At 56.9% G+C, this 20371-nt stretch overlaps 1 protein-coding gene across 1 annotated transcript in view; it reads left to right on the forward strand.

Annotated features, from left to right (window-relative positions):
* Positions 1-20371, forward strand: part of GNAI2 (G protein subunit alpha i2) — a 60443-nt gene continuing 40072 nt past the window's right edge. Inside the window, exon 1 of the mRNA XM_064518572.1 lies at positions 1-208. Coding sequence (XP_064374642.1) covers positions 91-208 — 118 coding nt within the window. The 5' untranslated portion in view covers positions 1-90. The remainder of the gene's footprint in view (positions 209-20371) is intronic.

The following is a 20371-nucleotide window of genomic DNA, read 5'->3' on the forward strand; positions in this document are numbered from 1 at the left end:
GCCCGGGCCCCGCCCCGCCCCGCCCGCGGCGCGCGCGGCGCAGCGCAGAGCCCGCCGGCCGCCCGCGGGGAGGGAGCCGCCGCCGCCGCCATGGGCTGCACCGTGAGCGCCGAGGACAAGGCGGCCGCCGAGCGCTCCCGCATGATCGACAAGAACCTCCGCGAGGACGGCGAGAAGGCGGCGCGCGAGGTCAAGCTCCTGCTGCTCGGTGAGCGCCGCCCCCGCCCCGGCCGAGAGCCGCCGCGCACCGGGCCCGTCCGCGGAGCCGCTCCTCGCCCGCGGGGTCCCGGCGCGGCGCCGGTTGCCGGGGTCCCTCCCCCCGCGGCCCGTCCCCATGGGGGCCGCGCGCACCTCGCAGGCGCTGCCCGCCGGGGTCCCCGTCCGGCCCCCGCGGTGGTCGGCGGGCCCGGCTGGGTGGAGCTCGGGGCCGGCCACCGCCCCGCCGCCGCGGCCTGCGCGCTGCCCCCGGGCGCCCGCCTGCCGTGCCCCGCGGCCCCGCGGCGCGGAGGGTTCGGCGCGGCGGGCGAGCTGCTGCCGCGGCCGCGCCGCTCTGCGCGGCGGATGCGCGATCCGCCCAGCGATAGCGGTTCCTCGCGCTCCCCGAAGCGCCCGGGAGATGCTGATCCGGGGCGTTCCGCGGAGCCGTTCGTTTATTTCCTTTCTTACTAACTCTCCGCTGGGCGCTCGGCTGCTCTCGCGTTTCCCCAGGCGAGCTCGGCTTCCCCGGCTGCTCGAGGCACCGCTCCCACGCGGCGGTGGGGCAGCGACGAGCGGAGGAGAAACCGCCGCTGCTGGCGTGAGGATCGCTGGTAGAACGTGTCTTTCACGCCGTCCTTTTCTGTGGGGGAAACGGAGAGCAGCAGGAAGTAATGGTGAAATCAGGCAGTGCTTTATTTATTCAAATGCTGGCTACCTTGATAAATGCGTAATTACCGCCGTAAAGCGTTCCGTTTAATAGAGCGCTGATTTTTCAGCATGCCCCTTCCCGACAAAGCAGCGACTTCTTGGTTTGCGCTGCATCGGGGACGTGCCAGCGCCGCAATTCCTGGAGGTGGGCCCACCTTTCGGGGCAGAGTTGGGGGCACCGGCAGATCCCATGGCTTTGCTCAGAGAGCAGCGCGGGCCCTTGGGAGCAGGCTCCCATGGTCTCCGCATCCTTAAAAGCGCCGGGAAGGGCAGAGCCACTGCTTCCAGGAGGGATGGCCTGCCGGCCTGAGCGTCGGTGGTGTTTGCAGGGCCGGGGCTTTGCTGGGGATGGCCGCTGACCCCGGTTGTGCAAGCAAGGCTGCGAGGAACTCGTGGGCTCTTGGAGACGGTTGTTTCCGGGGAGGGGAAGAAGCTAGTAGAGCAAAAAACCCACGTTTTTTGCAGACTCTGTTAAGTAAACACGTGGTGCCTTCTGAATATATAACAACAGCGCTGCAGAGTGAGGTGACCATGGTACTTGTAGCTGTTCAAAAAACAACTTATGCTGTGAAATTCTCCTAGATAATTTTTTTTCTTGTCTTGTATGAGTCTTGCATCTCTTGGCCTGTATATTTGGTAAAATGACTGTGCTTGCCTGTGGGTTTACTGCTGCCTAGGTGAGTCTTCTGGATAAATAAGGCAGAAAGCAGTAGTTTCATCCCTAAAGACTAAAAATAATATTCAAAAGGTGTTTGGCGCCTTGCTTCTGTGTTTATACCCGCAATGAATAGAGGCGACTGGCTTTGCGTTTCAGAGACCTGCTCCTACGACCAGCCCAGAGCGCTCGTCTGGCTTTGAGGGGCAGCTGGGCGCAGCAAGCGTGTTTTGGGGCTCGTCCCGCTGTGAATACTAGACAGGTGATGAGATGGCTGGCTGCCTCATCAGCAGTACTATGCCCCTACTTTGTCGCTGCGCGCTTCTTGATGTAGAGGCACTGGATGCCCTTGGTCGGTGGCTCCTGTTTCAGGATGGGACTCCAGTTAGTAAATGAACGTACAACTGGGAAGTGGAGTGGGGGATCACCCAAGCAGACCTAAGCTGGGCTCGTATTGGCAGGCCTGGGCTTGCGGTGAGCATCACTGCTTGGTGATTGCTCCCTGCTCACAATAAAACCAAAGGGCAGAAAACAGCTCGATGATCGGAGAGGATTAATGTGCATGCTCTGCTGGGCCATCTGGCTGGTGCTCATCTTTGGATGTCGAGGGTAGAAGGGGCAATGATATTCCTAGATTGAACCTTTGTGCTGAAGCAGAGCCAAAAAAAGGACACCTGCATTCTGTGGTGGTCAGTATTTACAAAAGGTGTTTCTTATCTTGGTGGGTTTCTAAAGCCAAAATTAGAGTGAAACAGCTCAATCTTTTTTTCTTTTTTTTTTTCCTTTTTCCTTTTTCCTAGCAGCTGTTCAAGTGTAAATAGTGCTGAAGTCTTGAGTCAGTATTGCCTCTTTTTAAGATAAGATGCGCCTGGAAAATACTTCAGCATTTGCTTTGGGTGGGTAAGAGGGAGGTTGTGCAGCTGGCCACGGCGCTGTGACTCCACCAGGCAAACCCCAGTGGTGAGCCCACCTCTTGCACAAGGCCTTTTGCTGAGGAGCTGGTGAGAGTTAGCAAAATTTTTTACGGTGGAAGCTAGGCTGGGATGAGTGGTGAAGGATGTAAGTCCCTACACTGTCCCTACCTTCATAGGTCTGCTGCTCTCCCGAAGCATCACTGTGCTGAAGCTGCCGAGATCCTGAGCAGTGCCCAGCATCTCTCCTGCCTGGATTCCCCCCACCACCACCACCTTCTTCTTTTCCCCAGTCTGAGGAAGCCCTGCTTTGAGGATGGCTCTTGATCTGCCAGCCTTATGTGAGCTGGGGCTTTGTCAGCTCCAGAGCAGGGGCGGTAAGAGGGCCTTCATTGGGACAGTTGTCTGCCTTGGAGCGGGCAGCTGCAGCCCAGGGAGAACCGAGGCCTTGTACGAGCTTGAGTTAATGTTTTTCAGCAAACACCGTGGCTTTTGTGCGCTCAGGCTGTGGGCCGGGCTGAGGTCTCCACTGATGCGCTGGCAAATCAAAGCGCTCCATTCGTGTTGCGGCAGGCTCAGTGAGCTGCGTGCCCGGCGCTGGCAGGCTGCGGAGCCTCGCGGCCCTTCCGCAGGGTCGGATGCAGTCACTCTGCATCTTGCAAGCACCCTGGGGAGGCTCTGAAATAAGGACAAAAATAGCTCTCCCCCCCCGCCAAGGTAGACGAGGCTGCCTGTTGGGCTTGGGTTTCAGTTCGGCAGTTCTCTGACTTGCTGCTCGCTTTCGCTGGGCTTTGTGAGCTGCAGCTCTTGGGATTTCTGTGGCTTAGTCCACCAGACCATAAACTACCAAGCCAACCTCCTGGCAGCTTTTCAGTCAGATGTGCTCTCTTCCAGTAAGTTTCCTCCTCCGAGGGAGAACTTCGCATCTGCCCTCTCCCATCTCCAAAATAGCCTGCCACACAAAGGGAAGAAGCCTTTTCCTAACCGTGGCAGGCATTTGTAGGCCACCCTGAACATCCCGGGAGATCTCTCCTCCCTTCGGAGGAATGTGCGTGCTCCAAAAGCATACAGGCTTTCCCTTCCTGCGCTCGGAGCTGCCGGAGTGGCTTTGAGCCGCTTTGCAAGGTGGGCTGCAAGGGCCTGGGGTGCCTGAAGGTGCCGTGTGCTGGTCTCGCTGCGCAGAGCCAGCTGCGCGCTTCAGGCTCGCAGGCTGCTTTGAACGGCTGCTCTCCCAGAGCCTGTCTCTCCCTTTGACTGTCATGCCGCTTTCCCCGTGGGGACGGGGCCTATTGTCCCGGGGTGTGCGCAGTTTTCATTTGGAGGCGCGCTTGGCTGCGGCAGGGGGAGACAGGGAGGGGACTGGCTCTCCTCGTGGCTCCTTCATCACACTTGAGGAACTTCTCACGGGTCCAGAAGGTCCCGAGGTCCCCGTGGACCGAGGACGCTGTGGAAATGTGGAAGGTTGCTTTCATTTGCTAGAGAAATTAAAGGTAGCTTTTTTTAAGGCCTTGCAATTGAGCATGTATAGAAAGCACGGGTGCAGGATGGTCTGTCTCAGCGCAAGGCTTGCGCGTGGGACCTCATCTCCCAGCCAGCGGTGCATGGGGTGGAGCAGAGCAGCAGAATTAGCACTTCAGAAGTGCAGCAGTAGTTACTCTGCTTGTAATAACAGCAGAGAGAAAAACTGGAGCCGCCAGGGTCCCTGAATTCGGCAGTTCATCAGGGCTCATTTCTGTGGTGGTACACGTGGAACAACATGCCAGATTTTGCTAGGTTTTTTTGTGAGGATAGCATAATTCCTTGGTATGTGTGCCCAGCAGGAAAATAACAATGTTACCGAGAGGGACTTTTAGTGAAGAGCCTTTTAGCAGCCCGGAGAGACCGTCAGCCCAGCTGAACAAGGCAGCGTGTGGGCAGTGAGCATCAATCCCTGGCGTGGTTGCTCTTGAGAGCACATGCTCCTGTTGAGCCGGTGCCGGGGTAGCTGCGCTGGCACCACGTCAGGCAGGAGATGCCCTGCTGAGGGGCCGTCCGCGGGCAGGACGCCAGAGGGACCTTGACACGAATGGAGGGGCCACAGCGAGTCGTGATGGCCAGCAGCTAGCCTTGACGTCTGACAGCTACGGCCACAGGATGAGATGCAGCCCGCCGGTCTGCGGCGGGAGGGCAGGGCTGTGCCGGCTGGCGGCACAGCGCTCTTAGATCAGCTCAGCCCAACTGTGAACCCACACCCGATGTTTCAGAGAGAATATTTTTTTCCATTGCAAAGCTGCCTTGGGTCAGTCACGTGTCTCCGTGTATAGCTGCAAGCCAACTTCCGCATTTCCTCCGCTGTGGCTATTGAGCAGGAGAAGGAAAAAAAACACGACTGTTTTATTGCCCCATATCATGGGGGCAAATAACATCTCCATCAGTTGCTCAGGACCACAGAAGTGGAGTCGCCACATCAGAACAGATTAGTGCAGCGTATCTGTCTCCTACTTGTAAAAAAAATGTCTCTGCCTTCCCTCCGCTGTCGTCTAATGGTAGCAGAGATTATTCTGTGCTGTTTGTTCTGCATTGCTGGCACTAGTTTTGGCAAATAAACTGCGTGCTCGACGGCTTTAACCTCTGCTCCCCCTCCAATGAGGACAGCGCGGTGTTTGCTGCTGCGGGGTGGGTTTCTCCAGGTGCAAGGTGGTGTGGCAGGGGGCAAGGCTGGAGCTGGGAGGGAGGGTGCGCGCCAGGGTGTGAGGGAGGTGGGAATGAGCAGGCCCCCATCGAGCTGATCCCTGACACCTTCCCGCGGCCCTGCCTCCCGGGCTGGCTCTCCTGCCTTTCAGTGGGGTGCTGAAGGCCTCCCGCCCGCACCCGGCTCCCCTTCCCAGTCCCAGTTTCACGTGCCGGCCTGTGCATGGATTTCACACCAATGCATGAAAAATTTTCCAGACCTGGTGTGTCCACTTGATGCAACAACTGCTTTCCAGGGTCTGCAGGCAGCTCCTGGTGCTGCATCCTACTGCTCAGCATTATAGAGGTGAAATCAAGCAGGGCTTGAGCTTTTAGCTGTTTCTGTTCAGCGTCAGGCAGAACTGAAAGTAATGATCCTGCCAAATCCACGTAGCTGCTGAAGGTCATAACTGGTATCCCGGGCTGGTTCTCACGACTCACTGGTGGGGTAAGAAGAGGCTCTCCTTTTTGCAGCAGCTGGGATCCTGCCTGGTGCTGAAGAAATGGCCCACTCCTGTCCAGCTGCTCTGAGCAAGTGGAGCTGGTGTTACAAACCCTGCTTGGGTTTGCTGCTGTTGACAGGCTATTTTCTCCTTTTTGAGGTTTTTTTTTTGGTTTTATTTTTTTTCCTTGGGTATTTTTTAACTTGGTGAAGCAGACTAGACTAGACCCAATGGCTTGTCACTGAGGGTGGGGTTTGCAGACAGCAGAGGAAAAAGTTTGGAGAAGAAGGAGGAAAAAAAGTCTAAATGCATTTGTGAGCCCGCTGTAATTGCCAGGGAAAACATGGTCTCTGGTACTGCTACAACCTACTCTGGGAGATTTTATTGGCAGACAGGTGGTAACCCATGTTTAAAGCCTCTAATTCATCATCTTCCTACTTTGGATTAAAAAAAAGGGGGAGGCGTTCTTGGTTGTCAGCCCCCCATCATCATCCCTGGTTGTAATACAGAGATGGTCTCTGGAAGTGGTGGAGGCTGCTGCAAAGAGCCTCTCTAGATGCTGCCATTAAACCCTCTCCCTTGGGTCCTTGGTGACGCAGCATCGCTCCCCGGTCTCCCCCGGATCATCGTTGCAAATGAATAAAGCTCGGGGCTGTGAACGTGAGGGTGGGCGAGGGGCTCTTGCTGCTCACCTGGGAGATGCTGTCTCCTGGCTGCTGTCTCCAAGGGCCTAAACGTGAAGTACTCTTGAAGGAAAAGAAACCAACAGCTAGATTTGAGGGCAGAAATGAGTTAGCGGGTTAGTTTTGAGCGGCGGTTGGGACTGGGCGTGCTGGTTTTTGGTGCTGTTGGCCTGAAGTTAGGTGCAAACACTTGGGTTGAGGGTGGCTCCAGACAGAGGATCTCTTGCCTGTACCGTCATCGGGTCACCTTACAGCAATGATAGAGACAGAGAGGCGTGCGGAGGGTCTGGATTAGAGATGCTGGGAGTGGGTTGCGTGTTGTGTTTTTGTTCGTAAATCAGGGAGACAGCTGACCTTTCAAAACCCTCCCTCACGCTTCTGCGAGCTGCTTGCTGGAAGGGAAGACGGCTACAGAGGCAGGGCTCGGCAGCTTTTTCTGGTTGCATAAAAATAGAGGAAGGGAGGGACCAGCTGCAACTTTCGGAGGCTTCATTTCCCGAGCGCACTTGATCGAGCTGCTGCTTGCGTGCGTGCAAGCAGCCTGTTCTGTAGCAGTTCGTCTCCTGCTTTTTTTTTTTTTTTTTTTTTCTTCTTCCCTTCTCTGCTCCCCTCCCATGAGCCGTGCTCTGCCTGATCTTTCCACCTCCTGGTGCTCCGAGCCAGCCTTTCCCAATTAAATTGAAGGCACCCAAATCTGTTCCTAATCGGCCTGAAATCTCTCCCGCCTCAACCCCCTGAGTGAAGTGAAGTAGTAGAGCTTCTCGCTGCTCCAGGAGGACCGGTGCGTGCCGAAGGCAGCCCTTCCTCCCTCTGCCGAAACTGGGGTTTGCCTGGGCGGAGGCACTTCTGCGTGAGCTTCGAAGCCGCGTTTCTGGGGGAACCGTCTGGCTTTGCAGGGTGAGCGGGGCTGGTAGCGGCTGGCTTTGGGGCTGAGCTCCTCCCGTGCCTGTGCTCCAGGCCTGGAAGGGAGGTTGTTCCCGTCTTATCCACGTATAAAGCAATAAGGCAGCCACTGAAAGGAGCAAGCGGACTTGAGGCAGTGGTGATCTGGGGTGTTGGACACAGCTAAAGGAGCAATTGCCTTGACTGGTCTATTAACCCAGTGGTGTTTCTTAAAATGGAGCCATGATCAGGGCGTGTTCTGGCTTCAGGATCGAGGTGGATTTGGGAGCAGCGGAAAGGTCCCCCGAGAAAAATTTTAGGCTTGCCAGGTCTGGGAGAAATCCTTCATCTGGAGTAGGTGGTGAAATCACGGGTGCGCGAGTCAGCTCCTGTGCTTATCTCTCCGAATGTGATAGCCTCGCTTAGGCTTGGAGGGGAGGAGGGAGCCGCGGGCTAGTGCAGGATCTTGGATTTGAGCGCTGGCAAATAAAGCAGCAGCCCTTAAATAAAAAGGAGTCGGTTGGTAAACTCAACGTCCACGTTCGTAACAGCCTTAGGTGCAGCCAGGTTTTCTCTGCTCAGAGATAAATGCTCAGGCTTTGCCTTGGAAAGGCAGCAGGCTCACTGTATCTTGCCAAAAACTCAGGTGTGTTTACCGCAGATATATATATTTACTTCACAAAAGAAAGACTCCCGTGAGCCGGAGTCGGCCTGGAGAGTTGTGCTGTCGTAGCGTGTAGCGTGCCATCGCTCCTTCTTCCCATGGCAGCTCAGGGCTGTGTGCCTGGTGCCGCGGGGGTGGCACACGGTCCCGGGGCTTGCAGCCAGGCTGGCCTATGCTCTGGGGAGCAGAGGGGACTGGAGGTGTGCTGCAGGTGTGCTGGAGGGCAGCTGTGGCTCTCCTTCCCTTTCGTCCCCACGTTTGGTGTGGGCCCAGCCATGCTGGGTCACTCCCCTGGGTGGGCTCTGTGTGCCTGGGTGAGCCAGTCTGTGCAGGAGGAGGATGCTTTGGGGACGGTGAAGCCCCCGTCGCCCCGCTCTCGAGGGGCTGGGAAGCAGGCGTGTGCAGCAGCGGCTCTGTCGTAAGCTTTAGGCCAGTGTTTCCTCTGTGTAGCCTCCAGGTTTCCTGCTCCGAGCCTGCCTTGGAGCTCTAGTTTCCGGTCTGGAGGCTGTCTGCATCACCAGACCTAAGTGGAGCTGACTAATCCTCCGCCCCAGCAAGCTGGAGCTGCCTTTTCTGGCTGAAACCCATGTGCGTAAGGCGCGTTTGCAGGGGGAGCACAGGGCACCATGCCGCATCCTGGCGGCGCAAAGCGGAGCCCGCCCTGGTTTTAGCCTCACCCACTTTGAGGCCGAGCACTGCTTGAAGCCCGAGCCACATGGGCGCAGCCCGTCCGGAGGGGTGCCCATGATGGGACAGGCGCGGGCAATCTGCCCTCGTTGTGTAGTGAAGCCTTTTTAAATGGCTTCTGTTTCCTGGGGAAAAATTGTGCCACCCTGAATCCTCAGGGAATGGAGGGGTGGACAAGCCGAAGGATCTGCCCAGGGCTCTGAAGGCTGTTTAGAGGAGAAGCCCTGCCTTGCAGGCCCAGGGAAAGAGCTCCCAAAGCCCTGCTGGGATAGCTGATTGAAGATAATGTGCCATTAGCGCCAAAGGCAGTAGCAAACCCTTTTGAAATGGCAGTCAGGCCCCAGGGATGCTGCGGCACAGAGCAGCCTTCCCTGGAGAGGGTATCCTGCCCTGAGGAGCAGTTTGATGGCATTGCTGCTGCCTCAGGGTCCTCAGGGGCTGCCCCGCTGGCCCCCTCCTCCCTCCTTGCCTGCTAGGGCTCAGCCCAGGAGAAGAGACTCAGCGCAGTGGAAGAAAGGGTGTGTTTCTTCTTGATCCGCAAGGAAGGGACTCCTACCTTGCAAGCAAACCTTGGCATTTGGGCAGGAGGAGGAGAAGGGCTTGCAGCCATCCTCAGCTGTGGCTTAGTGGCACAGCGAAGGGAGATGAAGGTGGCAGAGGTCCAGCGAAGGGGCTCTGCCACGTGGCTCGGCGCCTGCTGAATGCACTGGACTGGGGCTCTCCTATCCACCTCCTGACCAAGTTGTGCTCCTGAGTGTGCAGCCAGTGGCAAAGGACCTTCCTTGGGCTGGTTTCCTTGGCTGCTTCCTGGACTATAGGTCCTTCTTCAGCCATTTCGTGGATGCTCTTGTGTTTTGCCCCGAGTTCCCAAGCAGAGGGCAGGTGCCCTGCAGCCCTGCCTCTGTTCTGACTTCAGCAAGGAGACACTATGCGTGTAGTGTCCCGTCCTCTCGTCAAGAGGAGCCTTGGAAACAGCTGGGAGGTCTCTGGAGGGGGCCACGGGCCCAAGCGTGCCATGAAATCACCGTGCTGGAGTTTGGTGAGACGGTGCTGCTCCTGCGCCCAGGTCTGTGCGGCTTCCCAGGCGCGGACTGGCCCGCGAGAGCCATCACGAAAGCAGGCAGTCAGCCTGCTGCTGGTGTGCTGGTGCTCTGGACCATTCAGGGCCGGAGAGGAGCGGATTTTCCTCCTCCGATGCATGTGACGGGGCGTGTGTGAACCAGCTTTGCTTTTTGTCCAGACCGGCTTCTGTTCGGCAGATGTGCCACAGACGGAGTGGAGCTCGTGCCTTACCATCACGCTACCGACGCGGCTCCGTCAGGCCTGTTTGCAGGCACCCAGCATGCCCTGGAAAGCAGCTCCTTTTCCTCCGTGCTCAGAGAGCCTCTCTCCAGCGGGCAGGCTGGTGGGTCCTGCCTTGAGCGGATGCCTGTGGCTCCAAGCGTCTCTCCTGCTCTTCTCTGTGGCTGCTCACGGGTGCCGTGGAGCAGGCTGGGCTCTGCTCCAGCGCGGCAGGGTTCAAGCCCGCCAGCCTGACTGTGCCTGAGGCGAGCTGCTGCCACGAGGCCCTCATTGGCCAAGTACCTGGGGCAGCCAGCAAGGTGGTGCGCTAAGCCATGCGCTGAGTACCTTGTTCTTGCTTTGATTGAGAGAAACTGGTTTGTCTCAGACAGGATAATGATAAGCTCTCCTAATTTGCTCTTTCTGGCCCCTTTATTAGTGATAAAGTGCCGAGAAGTCTAATAACAGCTGAGGCACCTGCATCCACAAATCCCTGCAGCAGATGGAGTTTTTTATGGCTAACTGTAGAGGAGGATGGGGAGAGATGTGGTGCAGCCCACCAGCAGTTTGGTGACACTGGAGATGCAAATGGTTGGCAGGCTGCTTCTGCATCCTGGTTTCCTCCTTTCCGCAGCTGCTTTGCAATGCCTCCATGGGGCTCGGAGAGGGCTGGGAGCCTCTGCAGCCTCTCGTTTTTGATTTCCCAGGGGCCACAGCCCGGATCCTGGGCTGGAGGTCCTTGCAGGGGGTTGCCTTGCCTTCCCCTCCAACCTGGAGGGGGGACGTGGTGGTTAGCAAATTGCTGAGGACCTTGGTTAACTCTGCAGCTGCATCCCTTAAGCTGAGCCAGGCTCAGCCAGGATTAGCCGGATCACCTGAGTTTGCTTTGCTAGGTGATAGGGAAAGTGTTAGTGGCTGAGCTGGGTGCTGATGCTGTCCATTGCTTGGGAGCCTGAAGGACCTGCACCCCCAAGGGGTGTCTGGGATGGTGCCTACTCTGCAGAGGTCCTGCTGCCACGTGTGTCGTGGGAAGCCACAAGCTGAAAGTGCCCTTCGAATGCCCTCGTGGCCATCTAGGAGCATGGGGCAGTGTGGTGGGTGGGGGTTTTGTAGGTGGCCGTGAGCGCTCTCCACCCGCACTTGCAGCCCATGAGCGTAGTGGGTGCCTTTCCCAGGCAGGGAAGGCCACGTTCCTGGTTGCAGCCCTATGAGCGATGGTGGTGGCTGCCAGCAACGGATGCGTGGGCTGTGTCATCCCTCAGAGAAGGAAGGCTTTCTTCACTGTGCATTTTTGGGGCTGGAGGGAGATTGGCCCTCAAGTACAGCGACAGCTGGCTGGGGAGCTGTGCCGGAGCCAGGCTCAGCTGAGTTGCAGGTACCGAAGGCTGGGCTGCTCCAGGGCAGCTCCTGGTGTTTGTTCGTGGGCTTGGAGCACAGGGAGAACTGCAACGTCCCTGTTCCTGAGGCAGAGGCACGGATGACTTCATTCAGAAACTTCCTTTTTGAATGCCCAAGCCCAGAAATAGATGCTGACGATTCCATGTCTGTCCAGGCAGGCGGGACAGCTCACCGCAGAATGAGTTTGAGTCCAGACTTCTCCAGCTGCAAATCTGTGCTCAAATGCAAACGCAAGGCTCCTCCTGAGTGCACCCGGTGTCCAGTGCTGGGCATGGCCAGGCAGCCTGGCTGCACGTTTCCGGGGGCTTGTGCCCACGCTGCAGCCTCCCTGGCAGCGGGGACTGCTCCTTGGCAGTGTTTGTGCCAGGAGGCAAGGACAGGCACGGAGATGGCCAGCAGGAATGGAGGGTGAAAGCAGAGGGTTACTATTTGTGGTAATAGAGAGGCAGAAGTGAAGCAGAAGTTCCTTGTTTCCTGGAAAAAAAGGCACAAGAATAGCTTTGCCAGCTCGTAAACACCTGTATCTCTTGTCAGCACTGAGTGGGAAAGTGTGTGTGTGTGTGTGTGTGTGTTTGTAGCATTTCTTACACAGATGTGGTCCCCAGCCCAAAACTCTCCTCCCCCTCCTTCCCCCCAAAGGATGCATCTATGCATGTTTCTCTTTTTTCATCTTTTTTCTTTTTCTTTTCTTTTTTAAATGGCACTGCTTTTTGTCAGTTTAAGTCAGAAAGTTGTGGGATGAGCCATGTGTCCATCAGCTGCCTTGGAAGTGGGCAGCATGGTTGGGTATGACACCACTTCAGCTTGGGCCATGGGTGCTGGGGGCTGAGGCTGGGGGGAACTGCGTGCTGTCTTCAAAGCCGGTTGCAAACACAGTAGAGCAGTTCTGCCACACAGGATGTGCTTGGGGAGGTGGTGATGTTTCAAAGTACTGTTTTAACTTGTCCTCCAGTCCCTTATTCCTGGGACTGATTCTGCGCACAAGGGCTGGCCCGTGGGAAATAGGTTCTCCTGCAGTTGTGTGGTTTGGAGCGCTGTGTCCTGCTACAAGGTCAGCAATACTGTCCCCTTTGCCTGCGCTTCTGAAGCTGCTTTTCCCAAGGTGATCTTCCCTGCGTGGAGGCAGATGCACTGGACTGCCACTGCCTCTGGATCTGCAGCAGAGCACACGCAGCATAGGGCAGGGTGCGGCGAGTGTGGGTTTGGTCTTGGCCCAGCCTCTTTGCTCAGGTGGGCAAACCAAAGCAATGATGGTGACTTGCCTTCAACTTGGGTGTCAAAAACACTGATCTCTCTCCCCAGACCGCCTCAGCGCAGGTTTCTGGCACAGGCCTCCTCTCGCTGCCTTCGGGCTGGCCCCACGCACGTGCCGGCAGCAGAGCCCCCCTTGCTGCTCTGCAGGCTGCTGCCAGCCTGGGTGCCTCTTGGCTTCCCGTGGATGATGGGTGCAGAGAGATGAGTGATGCGGCTAGAAAGACCAGCTTGGCTCAGCAACTGCCTGAGCAGCAGCTCTGGCCGTTGAAGGGGTTGGGGTTTTTGCTTTCCTACTGTAGCTGATGGACCTCCTTTGGCGGTGGGGTGGTTTTCCCTTCCCTCTGGTTGCAGAACTGGCTGCTGCCGAGCCCTGTTGCAGGTGAAGGCAATGTTAGCTGGGCCTAGGCAGATGCAGAGGGTCTCTAGATCCTTTGGGCTCTTTTGAGGGCCCAGTACTCAGGAAGGACACCAGGAAGGTTAGGTTGGCTCACGTTCATGCCGGGGATATGGCACATGTGCTGTGCTTGGCAGTGACTCTGGGCTGAAATGAGCTGCTGTGCTCAGCACAGTTATCTAGGCAAAGCTCACCAGCTACCCAGCTCCGTCCTATGCATTGGGCCTGTCGCAGGCAATGAGGCCGAGGGGGCCAGGAATCTCCTCTGCTCTCCTGTATTTTGGGCTGGATCTGTTGTTGTTTGGAGGGAGACTGTTCTCTTCCAGGTGTCATAGCTGCTTTGTCTTGGTCCCGGGTGGAGAACAGCCTGTGCTGTGAACCAGAGCTCCTCCAGCCCACCATCTCGCTCCCTGAAGACCAACCGGACCGAGGTTGAGCTCGGGTGGGCTCAGTGGGGCTGAGGACAAGAAGTGCCCAAGGACTGCTCTTTCTTATTGCTCTAGGGGCTTCTTCCCTCCACTCCGTTGGCCTTGGGCAGGGCGGCTGTGCCTCCAAAACCACTGCTGTGCCAAGGGCCCCTTCCTGTACGCCAGTGTTGCACAACGCCGCGCAGAGGCCAGGCACGTGGGAGGGCTGGAAGGCCACGCGCCACTCGCCCTCCTTCTCCCTGCGACCTGCACGGTGCCCAGCTCCCAGCCTCGCACTCCAGCTCAGCAAATGGGCTGACACAGTGCTGGGAAAACCCTGCCTGCTTCTTCCAGACCTTTTCCGTTTTGGCCAGGAGCCGTCTCACTTGTGCCATCTCCGTAGCAAGCCCCGGGCGGTCTGAAGGAGTCTCGGCTGGAGTCCCAGCTCCAGAAGCAACATGAAACAGCGCTGTAGCTGTGTTCCTGAAAGCCTGCCTGTGTGCACAGAGGCAGCCTGGCTGTGGTCTTTAGTTTGGTGGTAGTCTGAAATCAGGAAACCAAGGTTGCTGTGTTCAGTATAACGCACCAACCGTCTGCAGTGCTAGTCACTCCACTAACAAACCTTGCTTGTGGATGGGAAGGAGCGATGTAGATGCATGTATTTTGGTACCACCTTGTCTTGTATGTGATGCCCAGCTTAAACTGCAGTGGATGTGTTGGAGCAGAGAGCAGGGCCCCGTTGTTTTGTAGTAAACAGACAAATGAGCGGAAAAGAGGTACACTTCTGAGCCGTGAGATCCTGCAGGATGCAAGGTGGTGGGTAAAAGTGAACCCTGGAGGCTGGGATATATTGGGGAATGAAGGAGCCGCCTGGCATTTGGCCCAGTCTGTTGGGGTTTGCTGGGCAGGAGCTTTAAAAGCTGCCCCAACTTGCAGGTCTTCCCGTGTGACATCTGCTCAGCCCTGCAAAGCAGCTCTGGGGTTGGAGCAGGGGGGTTCTCCTGCAGAGTCCTGTCCGGGGATGTCACAGGAGTACGAGGGGCAGAGAGAGAGCACGACAGTGGGTTTATTGCTCTCACTGCTGTAAAAGACGCTGGTATGCTCTTTAAACCACTGTGTTGTGGCTTCAATATCAGCTTCAGCGCTTGAATCCCCCAGGAATGGGGGTGGAGGGCTACGCTAAGGTGGACGGGGAGGCTTGCAAGCACCGCGGCTGCAAGCCAACCCCCTCGCGAGTCCCAGTGCCTGGCAGAGGTTGGCTGCAGGCCGGGGAGGATATGATGCAGCATGTTTTTACATCACCTCTGCTCGGCTTCGAGAGCAAAGAGGCTTCTGGAGGCTGCAGCTGCTGGAAGCAGAAAGGAGAAGCTTTCCGGCCCCGTGCGAGCTCTTTCGCAGACGGTTGCACAAGCCGCTGCTGCGCTCGCTGTCACCAGCTTTGGGCTCCTGTGGAGGAAAGGGGCCTGGTGTCAGCCATGACATCGGCTCCCTTTTGCCACGCGTCGCTTCGGCGTGCCATGCTTGGCAGCTAAAGCCAGCGGGACAATTCACCGTGTGCTCCCTGAGGGGCCACGGCCCCTCTGCCAGCCCCCCCGGGGCCTGCTCCAGAGTCAGTTTTGGGGTGACAGGCCCAGACACTGAGGCAGTCCAGATGCTGTCTCCAAGGAGTGGCGAAAGCTACTGGCACAGCGTTTTGTTTTGTCACTTGGGTGCTGGCTTTGTGCTGGCCCCAGGCTGTCCCATGCCGGGGCCGGGGAGGGGGCCGGGGAGGTGGCGGGGAGCGCAGGGTGCTGCCGGGAGGCAATGGGAACGCTGCCGGCAGTTCATTCATCTCCTTTAATGAATGCAAATTGTTCCCCACCCAGCATGAAAGGATTTGCGGTGGGGTAAGGGAGGGGCAAAAATCCCTTTCCTTTCCCCTGGGGAAGATTCCCTCTGTCTCAGCCGTAAAACTTGCCTTTGGAGGCTGCTATGGCTTGGCCGGGGGAGGGGGGGAGATGCCGGTCAGCGTTGCCTAAGCTACCTCCCTCCAGCAGCTCTCCAAATGCAGGCCTGTGCCCTCTGCGTGCATTACATTGCCCTTACACTGTGGGCCCATGCAGCAAAGCCCCCCGGCCTAGTGAGGCTCCCGAAATCCCGCACCGCTCTCGCAGCCGGGCACCTGCCTGCACCTCTCCGGTCAGGTTCGTTGACCGAGCGTGGCCCTGGGACATGCCGAGAGCCCCCGTCTGTCCCTCGGGCCCAGCCAAACGGCGCCCCGCGCGACGGTGGGCTTCGCGAGCCCTGGCAGAGGCGAGATCGCTGGGGCAGCCCCAGGGGCCTTCCTCCTCCGCAGCACTTCTCCTGGCCTGGCGGAGCTATGTGAGGCATTTGCCTCCCGAGATTCGGCCACGGGGAAAATATGGGCGAGAGGGGAAATAAGCTCTGGCTCCAAATGGTCGGAGCCTTTTGCCACCTGCTGTAGGAAGGCCTCCGGGCAGGGAACGGGACAGGAGACCTTCGCTGGCCTGTGTTGGAGACCAGGCAGCGACCCGCTTCCCCTCGCACAGCCGTTTCGAACAGGATTTCTCCGTGCTTACAGAGAACGACGGAGGAATGAGAAAATAACAAGCCCTTACGCAACGGCCTTGAGTAAACATGAGCCTTGCTGAGCTGCCGGCCGGCCTGCGGTGCTCTTCTGGAGCTGCCCAGCGCTGGCCGCGGGGTGCCGTGGGGCGGCGTAGCCTCCTGCCTCGCCGGAGGGTCATGTCCTGGAGCGAGGATGTGGCTTTTCAAGCTGGGGAGGTGAAGAGGGGCTGCGCCAGGGCGGTTGCAGGGTTCGGTGCACCTGGACGGTGCACGCCGTCCCCAGCGAGGCTGGGCTGGGAGAGGCAGGAACCTCTCTGGGGCTTCATCGGCCTTGCAGGGAGCACAGTAAAACGGCCAGGGATGTCTTAACTTTCCTATTGCGTTTTCGACTTGTTTTTTCTCCCTCCTTTGCTCTACATTTAGTCCAGTGCTAGCACAGAGCTCTCCCCTTGCAGCTCCTGCATGGCCTGCTCAGGGGGAGCTTCCCATGCACGGGGCGATCCTGGGGTGGGAAGGAGGGACACCCACACCCTCCTGGCTCCCTGCAAGGCAGATCCTGCCCCGAGGATGCTTTACGCGGCGGATGCGGGTGTTGCCGCTGCCTCGAATTGTGGAAGCTCCGGGAGTGGGGTCTGAGCCCGACGGCAGCCAGGGCAGAGCTGGGCCTGGCCTGGGGAGGGTGAGAGCAATCGCTCCCTCCTCTGCAGAGCTGCCGTTTGGCCGGGGAGCGATAGGACTCTGCCTGGCTTTATCCAGCGAGTGCTCAAGAAAATGCTTGGTAACTCGTGATTGTGGGGCCGGGCTCCCGGAGGGCTCCATCGCTGCTCTGAAACAGGAGCTGGAGACCTCCTGTTGCCCTGGCTGGCCGGCAAGGGTTGCGGCACCTACTCGCCAGCCCGCGGCTGGGGAGAGCGGGCTGCTAGGCTGGCGACTGACTCGTTTTGGGAAGGCCGGGTCCTCCTGGAAACCTGCCAGCTCAGCACAGCAATCAGATGGCCGCTTGTGAAGGCATCCTGTGTTGCTGTGGCTTTTTTAATGCAATTATTTTTGAGGTAATTTTCCATCTATTTTAGACAGAGAGGAAAATCTAGAGGGGAATCTCTTTCTCGAGTCTTCCCTCCACCCAGTAACTACGCTTAATGCAGAGCTTTGGAAAATTCATTTGGCAGCTGGGACCCCTTCTGCATGGAGGGAAGGGGGCTCCAAAGCCATCCATCTCTGCAGAAACGTGCAGGTTAGCTGGGGCAGGGAAGGCAATTGGTAGCCTTCGGCAGCAAACCCGGTGCGCTGCTTTTCACCCTCAGCCTGCTATCTGATGGTCCCTGGGCTTTTATGGCTGCTTGGGGTTTTCCTGCAGGGCAGGGCAAAGCTGACACGCCACCACCCCAGTTTCTGGGCTCCTATGGATGGAGCTGCATCCGTTCAAGGTTTCCCTAAATACGTGCAGGGTGAAAATGTCAGTAAATCAATACACAAAACAAATAGCTGCAGTTAGCCCGGCCAGCAAACATTATTGGCCAAGCAATTAGGGGAAAGGATGTGCCTGCTACTCAAACCCGGTCCGTTGGCCCGTGGCGCGGAGCTGCTCAGGTGTGAGACCCTCAGCTTCCCCCTTCTCCAACATCTCAACCTTTCTCCATGTAAGAAAGGGCACTTGCTGCTACAGGAATATTGAAGGCCTTCCAGGAGGGCAGGTGCCTGGGAGAGATCTCATCCATTCTTCCATTCAGCTGAAGGGGCTGTGTCCTCTGATGCTGGGTACTGTCTTCAGATCTCTTGTCTTTTCAAGTGTTTTGCATCCCAGCCTTGTGGTTTTTAAGCCACTTCAAAGACTTATTAGGTGTGAACTGTTGTTTAAAAAAAAACTTGTTAAAAAAAATCCTATCAGTACTTTCTTGTGTGATGGAAATCTATCTACCATATGCCTCTGTTACCTGATTTTAAAGGCAACTCTGGTGTGTAAAGGTCTTTTGAGAAAGGGTTGGGGGGGGTTGTTTTTTGGGGGGGTTTTGTCACAGTTGCATTTTCAGCGCAGCAATATCTGGTCCTGATTTGTTAGCAGATTAACTTCCAGTCTACTTCCAGAGTCATTCATATCTTATTCCAAGAGCAAGGACATGCCTCACCCCCCATAGCCTGATGAGACTTTAAAGGCTTCTGGGGAGACTGATCCCCTTTGCTCTGTACAAATCCAGATTCTGGCCTCTATCAACCCGCACGCTGTAACCTGGGCTGAGAGCCAATAAACAAGAAATACATTTCAGCTTTACAGTGCTTCACCTATGCTGGGATTTTCAAGGAGCACGTTGCAGGGAAAAAACGTGGCTGTGCCATGCAGCAGGTGAGAAAATCTGCTTTCCTGGTCTGCCGGCAGCTATCGTCTCCTCCATCAGAGCACCGTCAACCTGTTCTTTGCCCTGGCGTCTGGAGAGATGGGACAGTCCTCCCTCCTTTTGGAGCTCCTGAGGGCATTGCCTTTCCCTTTCGCGGCTTTGCCCCGCTGTCCCCGCGATCCAGGCTTCTTTCTGCAAGACAAAGAGGTGTTTGCAAGAGAAGGACCCTCTGGCCATGTTGGTCACAGGAATTGGAGGTGCAAGTCAATGTCACCTCAGAGGAATGGCCGGTTAGGCGGGTTAGCAGGCTCGTGCAGGTTGTGCGGGGCAATCCCCTGCATGCGAGTGTCTCCCCGAGATACAAGTGTCCTGGGACTTGTGTGGAAGCTCTTTTGGATACCCCGCCCCTGTTTCTTAGCAGATAGGCACGTCCCCGTTTTTTCAGGGACAAACTAGTGACGCACTTAGCTGCTAATTAAGCAGTGAGATAAGGTCTTTGTTTGGAGTAAGTCTTGCCTGAGTCTTGCCTGCCGTTGGAAGTGTGGTCAGCTCTTTAAATACTGCGTTAAATGTCATGGCTGTACAAAAAGAAGCAGTAAAAGCTTAAATCACAGCACCCAAAATATACAGGAATGAAATAATTTGTCTCTGACAAAGTGGTGTTAGATTTTTGGAGTCGGCATTTGCTTGCTTATTTTAAATTTTTAAAAATTGTTTTTGAAAAGGCAAAACAACCCAAGAGAGAGCTTTTTCTCCTATTTTTGAAAGATGTTGATCTGGGAACGAAAACTGTCTTGTCCCAGTGGGTGGGAACGGCCATGATCTTGGGTCAGACCCTGCTCTGGGCAAGGAAAGGGTGCGACTCGGGGAAGTGCCTACAACGAAACGACAGGCTGGGCCAGAACTTTCTCTTTTCCTGGGAGATGTGAGTTTTGTACTAGCTTAAGGTATCCTCAGGCCCAGAGCACCCCAACCACCATGTGTGCCCTGGGAAGGGATGGGAGGGAGGAAGCTGCTCCGCAGGGGAGCAAAGCCTCCCTTTCTGCAGACAGGAGGGGAGGACCCCCGCAGCGTGTCCGGCTGTGCTGGAGAGAGCATCCCGCTGTGGGCGCACGCCTGCCCGCCGCACATGCCCCTCCGCTTCCACCCTCCCTTGGGGCCATCTCTGGACGTAGCTGAAGCACTGGTCCGTGATGCACTCACCTACCAACCGTCCTTTGCCTGGGATTACATGACATGAGTTTGCTTGGTCCTCAGGGCCTGGCAGCAGGTCTCAGCTGGGCTCCCTCCTGCATTCACTTCCAATGGGAGGCTGAGCAATCGCAACCCGGGGCTGCTTGGGTGGGCATAGGGCAGGCTGCAGCCAGGTTAACTGGGCTGCGGGATCAGCTGCTCAAGTGCTTCTGCCTTTTAGCACTCTCTCTTCCCTCAATATTTTTTTGCACGGTTGTCATTAGGGTCTGAAGGGTGATGGAAGAAAAGCCATGTCCGCTTCCACATCAGAAGCTGCCCAGATGCTGCCTGAATAAGAAATCTCACACCTGTGGCTGAGGAAGAATAGACGGGGACAGGAAGGTCCATGGAAGGTGTTTTGTTCAGCGGTTTGCTCTCCTTGCAGGCTTCTGCTTTAGTAGGAAATGCCTTTTTTGCCAGTAGATTGGAAGCCGCCCTGTCTCGGGAAATGCAGGCCCTTCCCGTGCTCTGCTGGCAGTCTGCCAGGAGATTGTTTTGGGGCTGAATGGATGGCAGTGATTATTTTCCGGGGATTGGAGCAGCAGACTGGAAATTTTTCAGGTTTTCTTGGGCTCATCTGGGGAAGAGGAAAGGGAGCAGGAGGTGCCATGGCCGCAGGAGCAGGCGCTTGGGTAGGCTGGAAATGTCTCTTGTGTGGGCTGTGAGGAGAAGGACTCCCTTGGAGAGGCAATAGCCGTCATGCTGGCAGCTCCCACTTCTCACTCTGGGTGTCCAAGCGGTGACTAAAATCATTAATGAAAATTTCCTGCTTCCCTCAGCCACCACCTTCCCCTGCCCCTCGCCTGGCGGTCAAAAGCCAAAGCGTTAGTGCAGGGCAGGAGCTGCCAGCCCCTGTGACAGTCCAGTCTGGGAAGCTGGGGATGACTCAGCTCCCTGGGAATGCTGCACCCTGCCGCCTCCGGGACTTCGAACCAGCCCATTTCCCAGGCCAACGGAGGGCCA

This window comes from Dromaius novaehollandiae, chromosome 12, assembly GCF_036370855.1.
Source record: "Dromaius novaehollandiae isolate bDroNov1 chromosome 12, bDroNov1.hap1, whole genome shotgun sequence".
In the NCBI taxonomy this organism is placed as follows: Eukaryota; Metazoa; Chordata; class Aves; order Casuariiformes; family Dromaiidae; genus Dromaius; species Dromaius novaehollandiae.